The 14,617-nt window shown below is 47.0% G+C and overlaps 1 protein-coding gene across 1 annotated transcript; it reads right to left on the bottom strand.

The window, feature by feature from the left end:
• Positions 1-11,660: 11,660 nt before the first annotated feature.
• Positions 11,661-14,171, bottom strand: LOC139063473 (uncharacterized). Its single transcript, XM_070545369.1, has 2 exons — positions 14,144-14,171; positions 11,661-14,083 (listed from the first exon to the last, which is right to left on the bottom strand). The coding sequence occupies exon 2, from the start codon at positions 13,680-13,682 to the stop codon at positions 11,661-11,663; it is 2,022 nt and encodes a 673-aa protein (XP_070401470.1). The 5' UTR covers positions 13,683-14,083; positions 14,144-14,171.
• Between the last annotated feature and the right edge of the window lie 446 nt (positions 14,172-14,617).

Here is a 14,617-nt window from a genome sequence, read left to right as displayed (position 1 = left end):
TACCCAACAATTGAGTATCAACCGGCGTTGAGGTGTGGGAGCGCTGTTCTTTAAATCCTCTGGCCAAGCTGGAGTTAATTGGCTTCAGCTGCAGCTCCCCAACACACTCACCTGCAAATAATGAAGGACAAACCACAGCAGAAGACAGCAGAACAATGACACCAACAGCCATTGTAATATACAATAAGTCTTTGATGACTTGATTATTATTATTATTCTGAGCTACTACAGCAATCAATTTCCCTCTGGGATTATACAGTATTTTTGAATTGAATTGAATTTAACGGAATGCTTCTGTGATGGCCTGGATGAAGAGGAGATGAATGATTGCAGGGAACCGTTCCTGTTCATGTTTGGTTTTCAGTCAGACTATGAGGAGTTCTGCAAAGAAATTGAAGAAAAAAGGAAGATAAAGGTGTTTTCTGGCTTTGAAATGCCATAGTACAGCGGTGTCAAACAGTTTTTGCATTCTGTTTCCTCCTTACATTGTTTTTTGGAGGTTCTCTTGTTTTTTTTTTTTGTGCTTTTTGGTTCATTTGTTTGTACTTTTTTTATTCCTGTGTTGGCTGTTGTTTGTTCTATTAAATTTACCTTTTTTGAAAAATGTAGTCTGCATTCTTGTGTGTCTCACACAATGTCTCACCACCCCGCCTCAAACCCTGGCGTGTTTTAAGAAGTATCAACACAATTTAAGTTTCTGGTCCTCTTAATGTAGCTGATATAACTGAGTGTACAACAAATTTACCCGTGTCTGTCTACACTGTTTTGCACTCACTTGGGAAATGACTATCAAAATAAAGGCAGCATTGATAAAATAAACTATTAAAATGGTTTTGACAGATTCAAAGAATAGTCTATCAAATGCTTGAACCTTTTATATAGGTACCAAAAGTATAGCTAAAAGACACAAATACCTATGTGCTATGAATACACATACCATACAAAAGTAGAAAAAAGAATAAAAATATCAGAACAGATTGGATCAAAAATGGCGCCTGCAATTATCTGCTCTTTAAAATTATCATGACATCCAGCAAACAAGTAATTTGATTACCAATGTTATGCTTTACATGGGTTTTTAGGGCTTTCTAATCATTAGAAAGGGGCTACTCGCGGTTGGTTCCATTGAAGAGGGGCAGGAGTCAAATCTCCACCCACCTCTAAACGTTTGACCCCGCCCACATTTAGCCCCGCCCCGATCTCTGGGAGGCAGCCAGGGGCTACTCGGAATGGTCGGCGCTGACTCTAGTGCAGCTCCACCCTCTGGTGCAGCTCTGCCTTTGTGGTTCCGCAGCGAGCACCCTCTCCGAAATTGTATCGATTTTCGCGGGGTTGTATCAACCCTGTAATGCAGGTTTTCTACCACTAGGGGCATTTTTGTTGTAAACTACACACGACATGGTTTAGGAAACCAATATTAGTTTAGGCTATAAAAACGAAAATAGAGGTTAAGTTGCTGAAATAAATAAATATTGTGGTAGTAGAAGTTAGAAGGTCAGTATTAATCTAATAACATTTAGATTTTACTTTCATAGAAAATAGCAAGACTTTAAAACTCAAGGTTTATGAGACCATCAAAAATGGTCTCATAAACATATTGGTTTCATAATGCTGGTGAGTAACCTGAAAAATTGGGCTTGCACACCATATCCGAGCGCGCGCGCGCACACACACACACACACACACACACACACACACACAGGTGATAGAAATTGGAAGCTAGGAGTCTAAATCCAGTAATTTTGTTACTTTTTTTCTGACTGTCACTGTAAAGATATTTTGGGTGATTATTTTTCTAGAGATTCTTTTTCAGATATTGCTGCAAATTGTCCTCTGACTGTGATGGAGTATAACTCTTCAACAAATTATCAAACAAGAAAATGAGCAATAAAATAGATGGAAAAAACCACAACTTGTAAATTATGGGACCTGTTCCATATTAAAGAACCATTTTTATTTAACTTGGGTTTCACCTTTCCAGCAACTATAATGCAGCCAAATGAATCTCATTCCAAAGCCGTTTCAGTCTAGCTCTCACCTTCCTGCATATTTGACACCTGAGGCCTGAGGATGTCCTAAAATGTACGCCGTACAGGTGTCTGCCAGTGATCGGTGAACCAGTGACCAGGGAAACGTCCTGATTGGATTATTGATGGGAGCAGACCTTTAAGAGGGACGTCAAAATCTGTGTATCATTCATTCTATTTTTGACTGAAAACAAGAAATAAAAAAATTATATTTCATTTGTTTTTTGTTTTATAAACAGATTTTTGTCGTGTTTTTTGTATTTTCTATTTTAGTCTCAGTTCAAACATGAGAAATGGAAAAACGTTCGCTGGACCAAATTTGATTTTAATATTTATTTCTTGGCTTCATGAGGACAGGTGTTGTACCAATGTAGGTTGAAGCTCATGGAGTCTTAACAGACATGAGAATCTCCTTGTTGGCAAAATATGGAGTCCCTCAGGTCAGGTGGGAATTTTTTGAAGTAGCAAGAATTAGTTTCGGACTCCGAGGATACAGACTCACAATCTGTTGCTGTGGCAAAGCGCTGACAAAAGCTTCCTCTACATTGGGAGCATGCTCTGACCAGAAAGTGTGAATCAGTGGACCGTGCCTTGATTCCAAAGAACTAGATGCGGAAATATTTTAAAATAGTCGTGCAGTGTTGTCGTTACTTTATCAGTCTGGGTGACAACAGAACGTGCTACATTTTTTATTCTCCTGTTGGACCGCTCATATTTATGACAAGCCAGTAAGTTTCGCTTATATGAGGATAATCATGTCAGCTCCCTTCATATAAATGTTAATGCTCAATAAACCAGGTCCTCAACCAGTAAACAGCTGTGTTTGTTTCCACGACACTATTAGCTCTGATAGTTAGCATCACTGCTAGTTCTGACTGACTGCCAGAGACAAACAGCTCACTACTTTATTCTAGTAAAACACATTTATGTAGCTAGATGGACAGCATGAATAGATTATATGAAATAGATCAGTATAAATAATATCTGACTAATGTTAATCCCAGAATTATTAATTCCTCTGGAACATCTGGATTTAAATGGATTTTCATTCAACCAAGATGTAGAAAGAAGTTTTTAAAAATGCTTTTATTTGTATAAACAAACACATCCACACAAAGGTAAATGTATACAGTGGACAAAAACTGTACAGTAAACAGTGTTGGGGTTATTAGGAGCGAACAATTAGTAAGCTTCAACTTACTTTTGGATTCTTCAATAAATTCTGTAAATATGGGAATATTTACTGATTTATTAATTAATTAAGATATTCTTAGATATACGGGGCACCATTCCCCTTTTTCCGGGGAAAAATTGAATCCAAAACTCTTATCAGTCTTTCTTGAAGTTCGTAGAATCCTTGGAGCAGAGACTTCTCTTCGACACAACAAAGCTACTGGACACAAAAATCTGAATTTTATAACATTTAATTAACAATTTGTCAAATGAATAAACAGTGGAATAGATGAATAATAACCGTGTGATATGATTGAAGATGGATGTGTTTGCATGTGATGGAGGATGTATGAATGGGGTCCTTTGTTCTCACAAAGGAGTAGTGTGTATGTGTGTGTGTGTGTGTGTGTGTGTGTGTGCGTGTGTATGGATTCAAAATGGAGTCTTGAATACAAGATGGCTGACCCCTTTGTCTGGCTAAAGTGTGGGTGGCAACTTGCACTTTAACTTCCAAAGCACTTAGAATCAGTAGTAACTTAACCTTAAATCACTCAAAACATTTCAAAAGATCATGAAACAACACAAAAGATTAATCACAAATTAATATCTTTTAGTTTCAGCCTGGCCATGACAGAAACCATTTTAAGATACCAAACAATGATCAATAAGCAGTTTATTCTTTCAAAATGACCCGAAGGACGAATTTGGAACGAAAGAGGAAAACACGAAGCTACTTTTTTTAAGCAATAGCGCGGTTTTATTGCTTATTCTGGACTATAGAGGAAACGGGAGAAGAAAAGAATGAGAGAAAAATGAGTTTTCTGATCACCAAAAGAGCGAGGCGTCCCTCCCCCTTTTGATTTGACGGTTCTCCGTGTTTCTCCACAGTTTTCAGCGTCATCCGCCGGTTTGATGCTTTCTCCGTTGTTTGGCTCCACGAGTGTTTCTCCACGGCTGGACACAAAGAAAACGAAGTTCCTTTTGGGCTGAGTTTGACAACTTACAGCGTTTCTGAGAGCTGGATGGAGTTGTTGTTTCCCTCCGCTGGTTCTGTGTCCTCAAACATCAGCTGGAGGGGAGCAGAAACGAGCAGATCAGCGGTCCCGTGGGCTCAACTTGGCTCTTAGAGCTTCCGCGTGCTCAAAGAAGTCGGAGCGTTCGACAAGCGTGTCCTCACCGCCAGGTATCCTGGGCAAAAGAACGAGGATTCTTTGTCTCTGCTGAAGATTTATGGTCTTAGTTTGCGGGAAAAGCTCCACGGCTTCCCGCACATGCGCAGAACGTGTTTCTGGTACTAGGCGGTGACGTCATCACAATGCTTCCGTGTGCAAAGCATCATGGGAAATGAAGTTTCTTGGCGCTGATGTGATTATTTGCTTTTCAGAGCAATTTAAGCACAGTCATTTTGGAGAAAATCACTGCATAGTAATTTCCTCATGAGGTCAGACCCTCAACATTCCCCCTTTTGGTTTCGGGGATCGCGCCCAAAGCTCGATCGTCGGAAGCACAGATGGGTTTGTTCCTCATGAACGTAGGTCGACTTGATTGTCGGAAGCACAGGTGGGTTTGTCCCTTAGGACGTTGGTCTCCTTGGACGCCTTTGTCTTTGGTCTTTGTCTTGGATCCTGGCGCCTTTGGTCTTTGTCTTTGTCAGGCACAAAGAGGATAGGAAACGGGATAGTCCCCAACGCGCATAACGAGAAGAAGCCACTCACGCAGGTGGTACGCAATGATGATGTCGTCCATGCGAGAGGTAGTAGTGTAGAAGGAGGAAGGTCGGTGGGCGGTTAACTCCACGAGTGGACACAAAGGCATCTCACCGCCGGCCATACAGTTCAGTTTATGGAGCACGCGGTGATGTACGAGGTCCATAGTTCGCAAACGCGCATTGACCTATGTGGTCCCAAGATTCCCCCCTTTTTGGTCCAAAGGGTGGATCAGGACAGTCTTTGGGCTAAAACAAGGACCATAAAACTAAGAGGTACTACAATGTGCTGGTGCGTCAGACAGAGTCATTGACAGACTGAGCTGGGCCGGCACATAACCACTAGTTAATATGTGACCAAGTAAGAAACAAAAATACAGAAAACCCAAAAAAAAAAAAAAACATATAACATCCAAGAAAATTCATAGCAACCTTGAGGTCTCATAAAATACATTCTTAGGTCATACAGTCAGTGTGTATTCAAAATAAAGAATGTGACATACTGCAACACTCAGATAAATATGTGAGGTAGACTAAATTGAGAACTACTCTTAGGTTTACAGAATAACAAAGAAAATGTTGCTCACCCCCTTTAGACAGGTGTGGTACATTCACGCTTGGAGTCTCCCCGAACGCGGTTACGAGGCACACCGTAGGTGAGCAAGTGCATCTTATCTTGGAGTTTATTAACACGCCTGTAGGCGGAATAAGCTATCACGGCCGTGATGAGCCATTCCATCCCCAGGGCGACCAATGTGCAGATTAAAGTCGTATAATCTGTGTCAATGTAGCGTCTTGGGCGTCAAAGTAAGTTCACGCGGGTTTTGTGTGAACTTAGCAAATTTGGTTCCTTCAATCAGTAATTGTTGGTCAATTTCTAAATCGAAGGCAAAGTTATAACCCTGGAAAGCGTCCATGATCTCAATCTCTGAGTCATGCTGTTCGAGGTTGAGGTGATGGAGTGTCAGGTTTCTAGTTCAAAGTGGAAATGCCTACCGTCCTTTCAAATACCAAAGTTTAGCATCGACCTACCTATAGATGTGAGGTGTCACAATTATGGGAACGTTTAACAGGAAACCGAGTTCTAATTTTTTTTCCAACGTGAATGGGAATTGCACTACTTAGGCTGTACGCTAGGTGGATTTGTGAAAGGTGCACAGTAGAGGGGTAGCAGCTGTCAAGCTAACTTTGAGCAGGTCCAGTGGTACCAAGTACGGGGAAATACGACTTTCAACCAAGCTGTCCAGCGTGGAACTTACTTCCCTGAGCAGGTCCTGCATCAAATCTCTCACCACTCGTGTGTACACAATATCCTGATGTATGGTTTCAGACAAAGTCTTGATTGCACGTAGAGATTCATTAATCAGAGCCTAGTATAAGTACCAGAGTACTCTGTAAGGTTTTAGTAGGTACATCCTGTTAGCGGTCTAGGAAGGAGTTTCTCTTGGTTAGTGAAAGTGACGGCGGGGGGGGGGGCCTGGTTCTTTGTCGGTTAGTACATGTTAGTGGGTTAAACGTGCACTTTCCCCCCCTTTCCATTTCCATGCATAGAACTATGTCGAGACTACGTCTACCTCCTGCGGGGAGTCTGGTCTCTGTACCCGCGGGGATGGTTTGACGTAGGGTTTGATTTGGTTTGCATGCACCCATTTGTAGACAGGCTCCTGTCTCGCTTTGGTGATGCGTAACCTGTATGCAACTGGAGAGAGTTTTGCCACGATCTCAAATGGTCCTGACCAGCAGGGCAGGAACTTCTTAGCTTTGCGTGCCGGTTGGGCGAACCGAAAGTAGAATACTTTGTCACCCACCTCGTATTCGCGGCTGGTTGTCTTTTGGTCGTAGTAGGCTTTAGCGCCTTCTACGTTGGTCTCCAGTTTCTTCTGAGCATGCGCGAACGTAGCTCTGAGGTGTGTTTTCAAGTCTGCCACATACTGATGAGCGGTATAGGCAGTGGCAACACTGACATCCTCTGGGTGATACAGGAGGTGCAGTGGTAGAGTCATCAGTCTGCCGGTCATCATCTCAAAGGGCGTAACCCCCGTGGATCGCTGTGGAGTGGACCGTATGGCCATCAGGACCAGAGGGAGCTTGACGTCCCAGTCCTTCCCAGTGGAGCAGACGTACTTTTTGAGCATGGAGACGACCGTGCGGTTCATCCGTTCGACCTGTCCGGATGACTGTGGGTGATAGGGGAGGTGGAATCTCACTTCCACTCCCAGAAGTTCAAACAGGGACGTCATTACACTGGATGTGAAATGAGTTCCTCGGTCAGAGTCAATGCAGAGTGGAAGTCCCCATCGACTGAAAACGTGGTTAATCAGCAGTACAGCGGTTGTGACGGCTGTATCGTTTGGCGCTGGAAGGCACTCAACCCACTTTGTGAAACTGCAAGTTACAGTTAGCATATATTTGTTTCCTCTTGCCGATTTGGGAACCGGTCCAACCCAGTCGATCTGCAGGTGGGACCAAGGGAAGGTTATTCCCCTGCGTTGCAGTGGTGCTCTAGCAAGCGGCTGGGAGGGTTGAAACTGGGCACAGATGAGGCAGCCTTGGACATAGCTGTGTACGTCCTTGGACATCGACGGCCAATATGCTACTTCTGTCAGTGACGCGAGGGTAGCTTTTGCTCCGCGGTGACCTCCAACCGGAGTGTCGTGGGCGTAGGCAAGCATCACTCCTCTGTGGTCGAGTGGAACAACCCAGCGCGGCGGGCTGTGATCGTCACGCATGTAAACTAACAAATCGTTTTGTAGTTTCAGGTGCGTGAGTTGACGATGCAGGTTTACCAAATCTTGGCTTGCACCAATAGGTGGTGATGGTTGTTTAGACATCGGGCCCTTTTGGAGAAGCTCGCGGATGAGCTTCAGGTCAGGATCTTGTTCCTGCATGGTGACTAGGTCCGCGTCCTGTGGTTTTCTGCCTAGAAACACGGGTACCCCAACGGTCCGAGGTTCGTCTGCCTGTTTAGCATGGCGACGAGTAATCGCGCAGACCTCGTGAATGGCCTTGGGTGGAAGCCACTCGTCTTTGAATTCCCAACAGGTTCCCTGGTCAGCACCGAGCTTAGCAAGGCGGTCCGCTTCGTCATTACCATCTTTCTCCGGACCTAGGGTCCTGGAGTGACCTTTGACCTTTTTCCAGTAGACCATTATGCCTTTCTCGGTGGTGAGCAGATCACACGCTAGGAATAACTTTGAGTGTTTCACGTCTCTGTTCCTGGCATTTTTCATGTTGTTCTCCTTCCACATGGGGAAGTGAGAAATGAAGCTGTGTCTAGCGTAGTTTGAATCAGAGCAAGGGACGATTTGAGTGATGTCCAAGGCTGCCGCCTGCTGGAGGGTTATCAACACTGCAGCAATTTCGGCGTACTGACTAGACTTTTGGCCCAACCGGTAGTGATTTGGTTGCTTAGTGTCACAGTCCACCCAAACGACTCCAACCCCGGCACGGAGCTGGCCTTCGTGAAGGTAGGCGCATCCATCAGTGTAAACTTTCGGAAGCCCTTGGCAAACATTCCCATCAAAGTAGCGATGATTGTATGCGGTTGGGTAGACTGCGGCAGGTGTGTCCAGGGGGCCCATGACGGAGTCAGAGTCACAGTGCTGGCAGCCTGCTAGCCCTTGTCCTAGCGCTAGCTTGGTGTTCTGACCATACTTGACCTCAATGTTGTATCCTTGGAGCACCATCATCCACGTCGCAATGCGGCTGTTTGACACTCTTCCTTCGCGCAGTCGCTGGCTGTTTAGGAAGGTAACAGGCTGATGACACGTTTCAATGATCACTTTCTGTCCACCGATGTAACTACGAAAGTGTTCGACGGCCCAGACTGTAGAGAGGAGAGCTCTCTCGCAGTCTGAGAACTGGAGTTCCACCTTGCTCAGAGGCTTGCTGGCGTATGCCACAACTCTCATGTCCTGATCGTGTTTCTGCTTCAAAGCAGCGCTCAGGCAGTGAGAGGAGAAAGTAGCCTCTATGTAGAACTCCTTATCCTTGTCTGGGTAAGCCAGACAGGGTGCGGACGCCAACTTCTGTTTTAGGAACTGGAAGGAGTGTTCTTGGGGTCTGTCCCACACGAAAGGTGTGTCGTTCTGAAGCAGCTCAGTGAGGGGCCTCGCTATTTCAGCGTACTCCTCAATGAACTGCCTGGAGTAGTTGCAGACTCCGAGGAAGCTCCTGAGTTCGGTCAGATTAGCTGGGGCTTTGATGTCCTGAATGGCTCTAATGCGTCCCGCTTGGGGCTCGACTCCATTAGGGCCAACCAGCAGTCCAACATACTCCACTTTGGTTCGACACCACTGTCCCTTGAGAATCGCCAATTTAGCTCCGGCGTCAGCGAGCTGTTGCAGCACGTGACGGAGTTCGGCCAGGTGCTCCTCGAAGGTTCGACTCCTCATCAAGATGTCATCGACATATATGAGGTTCCCTCTGGAAGCAGCATCTGACATGGCTTTGTGGAGGAAGATGTTGAACTCGGCAGGTGAGTTAGAGTAGCCAAAGGGGCAGCGAATCCAAGTATATTGGCGATTTCCAAAGGAGAAAGCCAGCTTATACTGGTCCGCCGGCTCAGCCTTCATGGTCCAGAAGCCGTTGGCTACGTCAACCGTAGAGAAGAAACGAGCATCTCTGACTCTGGCTAGCTCTTGATCTAAATGGATCATAGGCCACCTGGAGAGAGGTACTTGTTTGTTCAGTGCACGATAGTCTATGGTGAGACGCCATTTCCCAGTCGGTTTCAGAACCGGCCAGATGGGAGAGTTGTAAGTGGAGTTACACTCTCTGATGATGTTTTTCTCCTTCAGCTGATCGAGGATCTCCTGGATCGACTCATAAGCAGCGAGGGGAATCTTGTACTGACGTACAAAAGTAGGAGGGGCATTCGGGTTCGTTGGAATGCGAACCGTGTGCAGGTTTGTGAGTCCACAGTCCAGGGAGTCCCTGGATAAGACGGACTGAAACTCATAGAACAGGCTTCTAAGCTCTGCTCTCTGCTCCTCTGACTCCAGCGCATCCGCTTTGTCAAGCTGCTGGCTGACTTCGGCCTCGAAGCCGTCATAAGGTTCAGAGGAGGAGGGTCTCTGGTGTTCTGGGCTTTCAACCGGTGACTCAGAGGGTTGAGTATTTATTGCAAAAACCGTTAGACACTGACCGCCGTCAGTATCTAAGGTTGCACTGCAAATGGGTTCCTCAGGAAGGGCTTCATGCCGCTTGATGGTAATCATTTGTGAAGGGAAAGTACTGAATGTGTCTGCACCAACCTGTCTGTCATTCAAGAACAACGGAAGTTGTCCGATCACGGGGACTGAAAGTTCGAAGTCATGGAATGAGCTATCTATCAGCATGCCCAAGGGCTTTCCTGCCGGCATGTGGATAGGACTCTGGGTCGGATTTTCGACCAACAAGTACGCAGAACGATTGTTCAGCTCCAAGAGTGGCGTGCCACAGACGGCTAAGTTGAGCTCCAAGAAGTGTGGTGATGGCTGGAAGAAGGCCTGTGTGCCTGGCAGCTTCTGATGCTTCATCAGAGTCAGACGAACAGGCACCCCTTTGACCAATGGGGGCAGAACCGTGCTGGCTTCAACCACTGCACGGCAGGCCTGTGGAATGGTCTGACCGGACAGCAAGTGTTCAGGGCCTTCTGAGCGGGGCTCAGAGGATGGTGTGGCCCGGGCCCAAAGGACTTGATTGCAAGTGTCCAGCTGGGCACCGAGTCGGACCAGCAGATCTGCTCCAAAGAGTGCAGGTGGATCAAGCTGTGGTATGATGCTGAATGTATGTGTGAGCTGTCTTGCTCCAAGTTGGATAGTCAGAGAGCAGACCTCTGGCGCTTTCAGGAGCCTCTGCGGCCAAGTAGGTGACAAGAGCCGATGGCTACGTGTCACACTGACCAGAAGGGGGTCCTTCTGACGCAGGTGTTCAAACGTCTGCTGGCTGATGGCTGACTTTTCAGACCAAAGAGCAAGGCGAGCATCTGAGATGTGGGTGCAGTTGATGGTAAGACCACCAACTATGTGTGGTGCATATGGCTGCAGGCTGACGTTCTTCAGCGAGCAGAGAAAAGATGAATGTGTGCGGAACGGAGTTCCAGGAGCGGTTTCATGCCTTTGCAGGCGGTCATCGTCTGTGGGAGCCGTAGGGAGGGGCATGACCTTGGAACAAGGGTTTTGCTGCTCACTTATGCTGACTTCAAGAATGGAGGATGGTCGGCTGCTATCCGGGTTCCAGGGCTTAGGTGTGTCCACCTGGGCCCACAGTTGACCCTTCTGGCAGTCGATGAGGGGAGCTAGACGTTCAAGCAGGTCCTGACCAATGAGAAGTGGTTCAGTGTCTAGCTGGCAGACATAAAACGGGTGAACCAGAGTCATGTCTTGGAAGGTGATATCCAGCCACGCCCGGTGAGTGATACACTCCCGGGTCTGGGTGTAGCTGGTGATTTTCAGGTCACAAGGTTCAACCTGGACTGGTTTCCCGAGTGACCGCATGGTGTCAGACACGCGATGGAACAGTGTGGAGCACATCAGGGTGATTTCTGAGCCGGTATCCAGCAGAGCATCAACCTGTATGCATCCACCTACGTTGGTGCTACAGTACAAACGGCGAGCATGATCATGGTTTGTTAAGTCACCAAGGAACTTCAGAAATTTAGTATCAGGTTTCTCTGGGGGGTAGATTTCAGGAGACTCCTGTGATCTACCCGTAGTGTTCCCCCAGCTGATCAGGTAGGTCCTGGCCACGCTAGGGGGTTGAGCCACGCCTAGTCATGCGGACGTTGGCTCTGGGTCTGGCTTCTTAGAAGAAGACTTTGGTGCAGGGGTTTCTTCTGCAGATCTCAGCTGTTCCTTCTGTTTAGCTAGGAACTGCTGAAACATTTCCTGGACGTCGGCTTTGGTCAAGTACTCACCTGCGGACTTGTGTTCAGGACTTACCTGTGGGCGGCGCTCCTTAAACCTTCCACTGTTCCGACCTGCCTGCCGTTGGTTTTGGTTAGGCCACTTCCTGTCTGATTGTCCAGACCTAGGCGGCCAATCAGCACCCCCCTTCCCCTGTTGAGGAGATTGGGACTGCTCTCGCGGTTTAGCAGGTCTAGGTTTAGCAGATTTTGGCTTAGTGGGTGGAGCTTCTGTGCCTTCGAGCTCCAAACGCGGCTCGGCGTCGGGAGCTAGGTGCATGACGCGGTGATGTGCGTCAGGCTTTTGGGGCTTTCCGCCGGCTTCCCAAGCCTGTTGAGCGTATCTCCTAATCTCCTGAGTTGTCAGTTTTTTCATCCGACAATACATTGAGACTTCGGAGCGAACACACTCGTGCAGGTTGTGAATGAACAGGGATCTGAAGGCAGGGTCTTCCTCGAGCCCAGGGCCGTTTCGACCTTGGAAATAAGCACTTTTGAGTCGGCGATAATACTCTCTGGGGGGTTCGTTCCTCCCGTGTTTGATGGAGAAGGCCCCCATTGTAGCTGACGCAGAGTCTGCATACGTGGCGTATTCATCTCTCAACGCTCGGCAGAGCGAGGAGTACCGATCACGAATGTCAGGTGGTAGAGTTTCCATGAAACCGTGCACCGTTCTAGATGTGGTTTTCCAAATTAGCTTGAGCTTTTCCCTTGAAGAGGGTGCTGGAAGATCAAGCAGACAACGTTCTATCTCCCTGAGATAATCGTCGACATTGGATTCATTGGTGTTAGGATCAAAGCGTTCTATGTCTTTAGCTAGCGATTCAATTTGACGTACACGGAGCCCTGACTCACGGTACGGCGCGTCATCCTCTGACTCTGACCCACGGTCTGTCTCAGAGGGCGCTGGATATCGCTGGTGTGCTCTGGGCTCCCAATGTTGACTCCTGGGGCCCAAATCGGGGTCCGGCATGTTGTGGCGGGCTGCTGGCACGTCACGTGGGTGTCTTGGGAGGTCCTCCTCCCGGGGCACGTCTGCGAAGTGCAGCCTGCGTCTTTCAACTGGGGCTTCTGCGTAATACGCTCTGTCCGGGTACGGACTGGCGTATGATGCTTGGTCATGCAGCTGGTTATCGGCATGCCGAATACCGGAGTAGCTAGGATGGGTGGATGGTTGAGGTGCAGCTTGGGGTGCATAACCCCAATCGGCACCTTGCACCCTTCGTGGACTGGGGGAGCGGTCTAAATAGAGGTGCCGCTCAGCTGGTCGACTTCTCACTGATTGAGAAGGCCGTGAAGATGAGGGTGGTGGTCCAACCTGGGGTTCGAGGGCGAATTGCCCTCGGCCCCTAGGTGGTCCTGAATGCCCTATAGTGTGTGTAGGGAACGGGGCCGAAGGTTGGGACAGATAAGCTTCATCTCTCCCCTGCGGCGTGCGTCCGTCCAGAGAGTCATGGTGTTTCCCCCCTTCCCACTGTCTGTTGTCATCAGCAGAGGGGGGCGGGGTCTCCTCCCCATCTTCCCCAGAATCGGTGCGGGTGTCGTCTTCCTCGATCAGCCTTCCATTTCGCTGTTTTTCAGCTAGCATACTCTGGAGGTTCATGATCTTCTGACCACGTTGGAGTCCTCTCTGATAGAGGATCAGGGCTAACTTAGCTAAGTGAACCTGGATTGGTTTTGTACCATACGGGTTTTCTATTTGATCGATTACAGCGTCTAGCTCGTCGCTACGCTGTTCTTCAGTGAAATCCCTAGAAGGGTAGTCGGGTTCTCGAGCAACCGCGACCAGTTTGGACAATATTTGTCCAGAAAGTAGGCCAGGTTCATAGTCGTGGGCCGCAGCGCCACCTGGTTGCTGGGAGTTGGTCAGTTCACTACTCTGTCCCTCCATTTTTAACAACCGAACCAAAATAGCCTAGTAGAGCTTCTGCAGATAGCTCAAGCTGCACCTTTTGGGCAGCAACTGCTAGCTTTGTAGCAGAAAAACACTAAATTAACCTTTGTGCGCACAGGTTTTAGCGTTTTAAGATTGCACGGAATGCCGTGACTAACGCCTAAAATACTATTCCTTTCAGTATTTTAGCAAAAGCTGGTGCGTTGCCGTAGCAACGTCTTACAACACTTGCAGTGTTAAATATGCTAGTTATTCCTTCAGAATATTAGCAAACAAGGTGTTATCAGTCTTTGAGTGAAGGTTTCAGTTAGTTACAATAGCCACTGTGAGTTAAAGTCGCTAAATTAGCAGTTAATTTTAGCCTAAAAGGGTTAGTCAGAATTACTTACACGCTGCACCTTTAATGAGGAACTGAATTTTAACCTAAAAGGTTAGCCAGAATTAATTACACGTTGCACCTTTAAGGAAAAACTGAATTTTAACCTAAAAGGTTAGCCAGAATTAATTACACGTTGCACCTTTAAGGAAAAGCTGAATTTTAACCTAAAAGGTTAGCCAGAATTAATTACACGTTGCACCTTTAAGGAAAAGCTGAATTTTAACCTAAAAGGTTAGCCAGAATTAATTACACGTTGCACCTTTAAGGAAAACTGAATTTTTAACCTAAAAGGTCAACCAGAATTAATTTACACGTTGCACCTTTAAAGAAGCACTGAGTTACTGGTGAGAGTTCGATGCAGCTTCCTGCTCAGCGAAATCAGCACCACTCTGTTGCTGGTTCAAGGCTGAACAACTGATTATTTTTAATTCAAGCTCTTTGGATTTATTTGTTTGTTTGTGCCGGATAGAAAGTCTCTGTGTATCCAAGCCTCACGCGGGCCGCACCAATAAAATGTTGGGGTTATTAGGAGCGAACAATTAGTAAGCTTCAA

This window comes from Nothobranchius furzeri, chromosome 16 (assembly GCF_043380555.1).
Source record: "Nothobranchius furzeri strain GRZ-AD chromosome 16, NfurGRZ-RIMD1, whole genome shotgun sequence".
NCBI lineage: Eukaryota > Metazoa > Chordata > Actinopteri > Cyprinodontiformes > Nothobranchiidae > Nothobranchius > Nothobranchius furzeri.
The sequence above is the reverse complement of the archived record's forward strand: the minus strand, read 5'-3'. Positions and strand labels throughout refer to the sequence as shown.

Coding starts and splice junctions, on each gene's coding strand:
- LOC139063473 (XM_070545369.1), bottom strand. CDS start 13,682: ATGGAGGGACAGAGTAGTGAACTGACCAACTCCCAGCAACCAGGTGGC.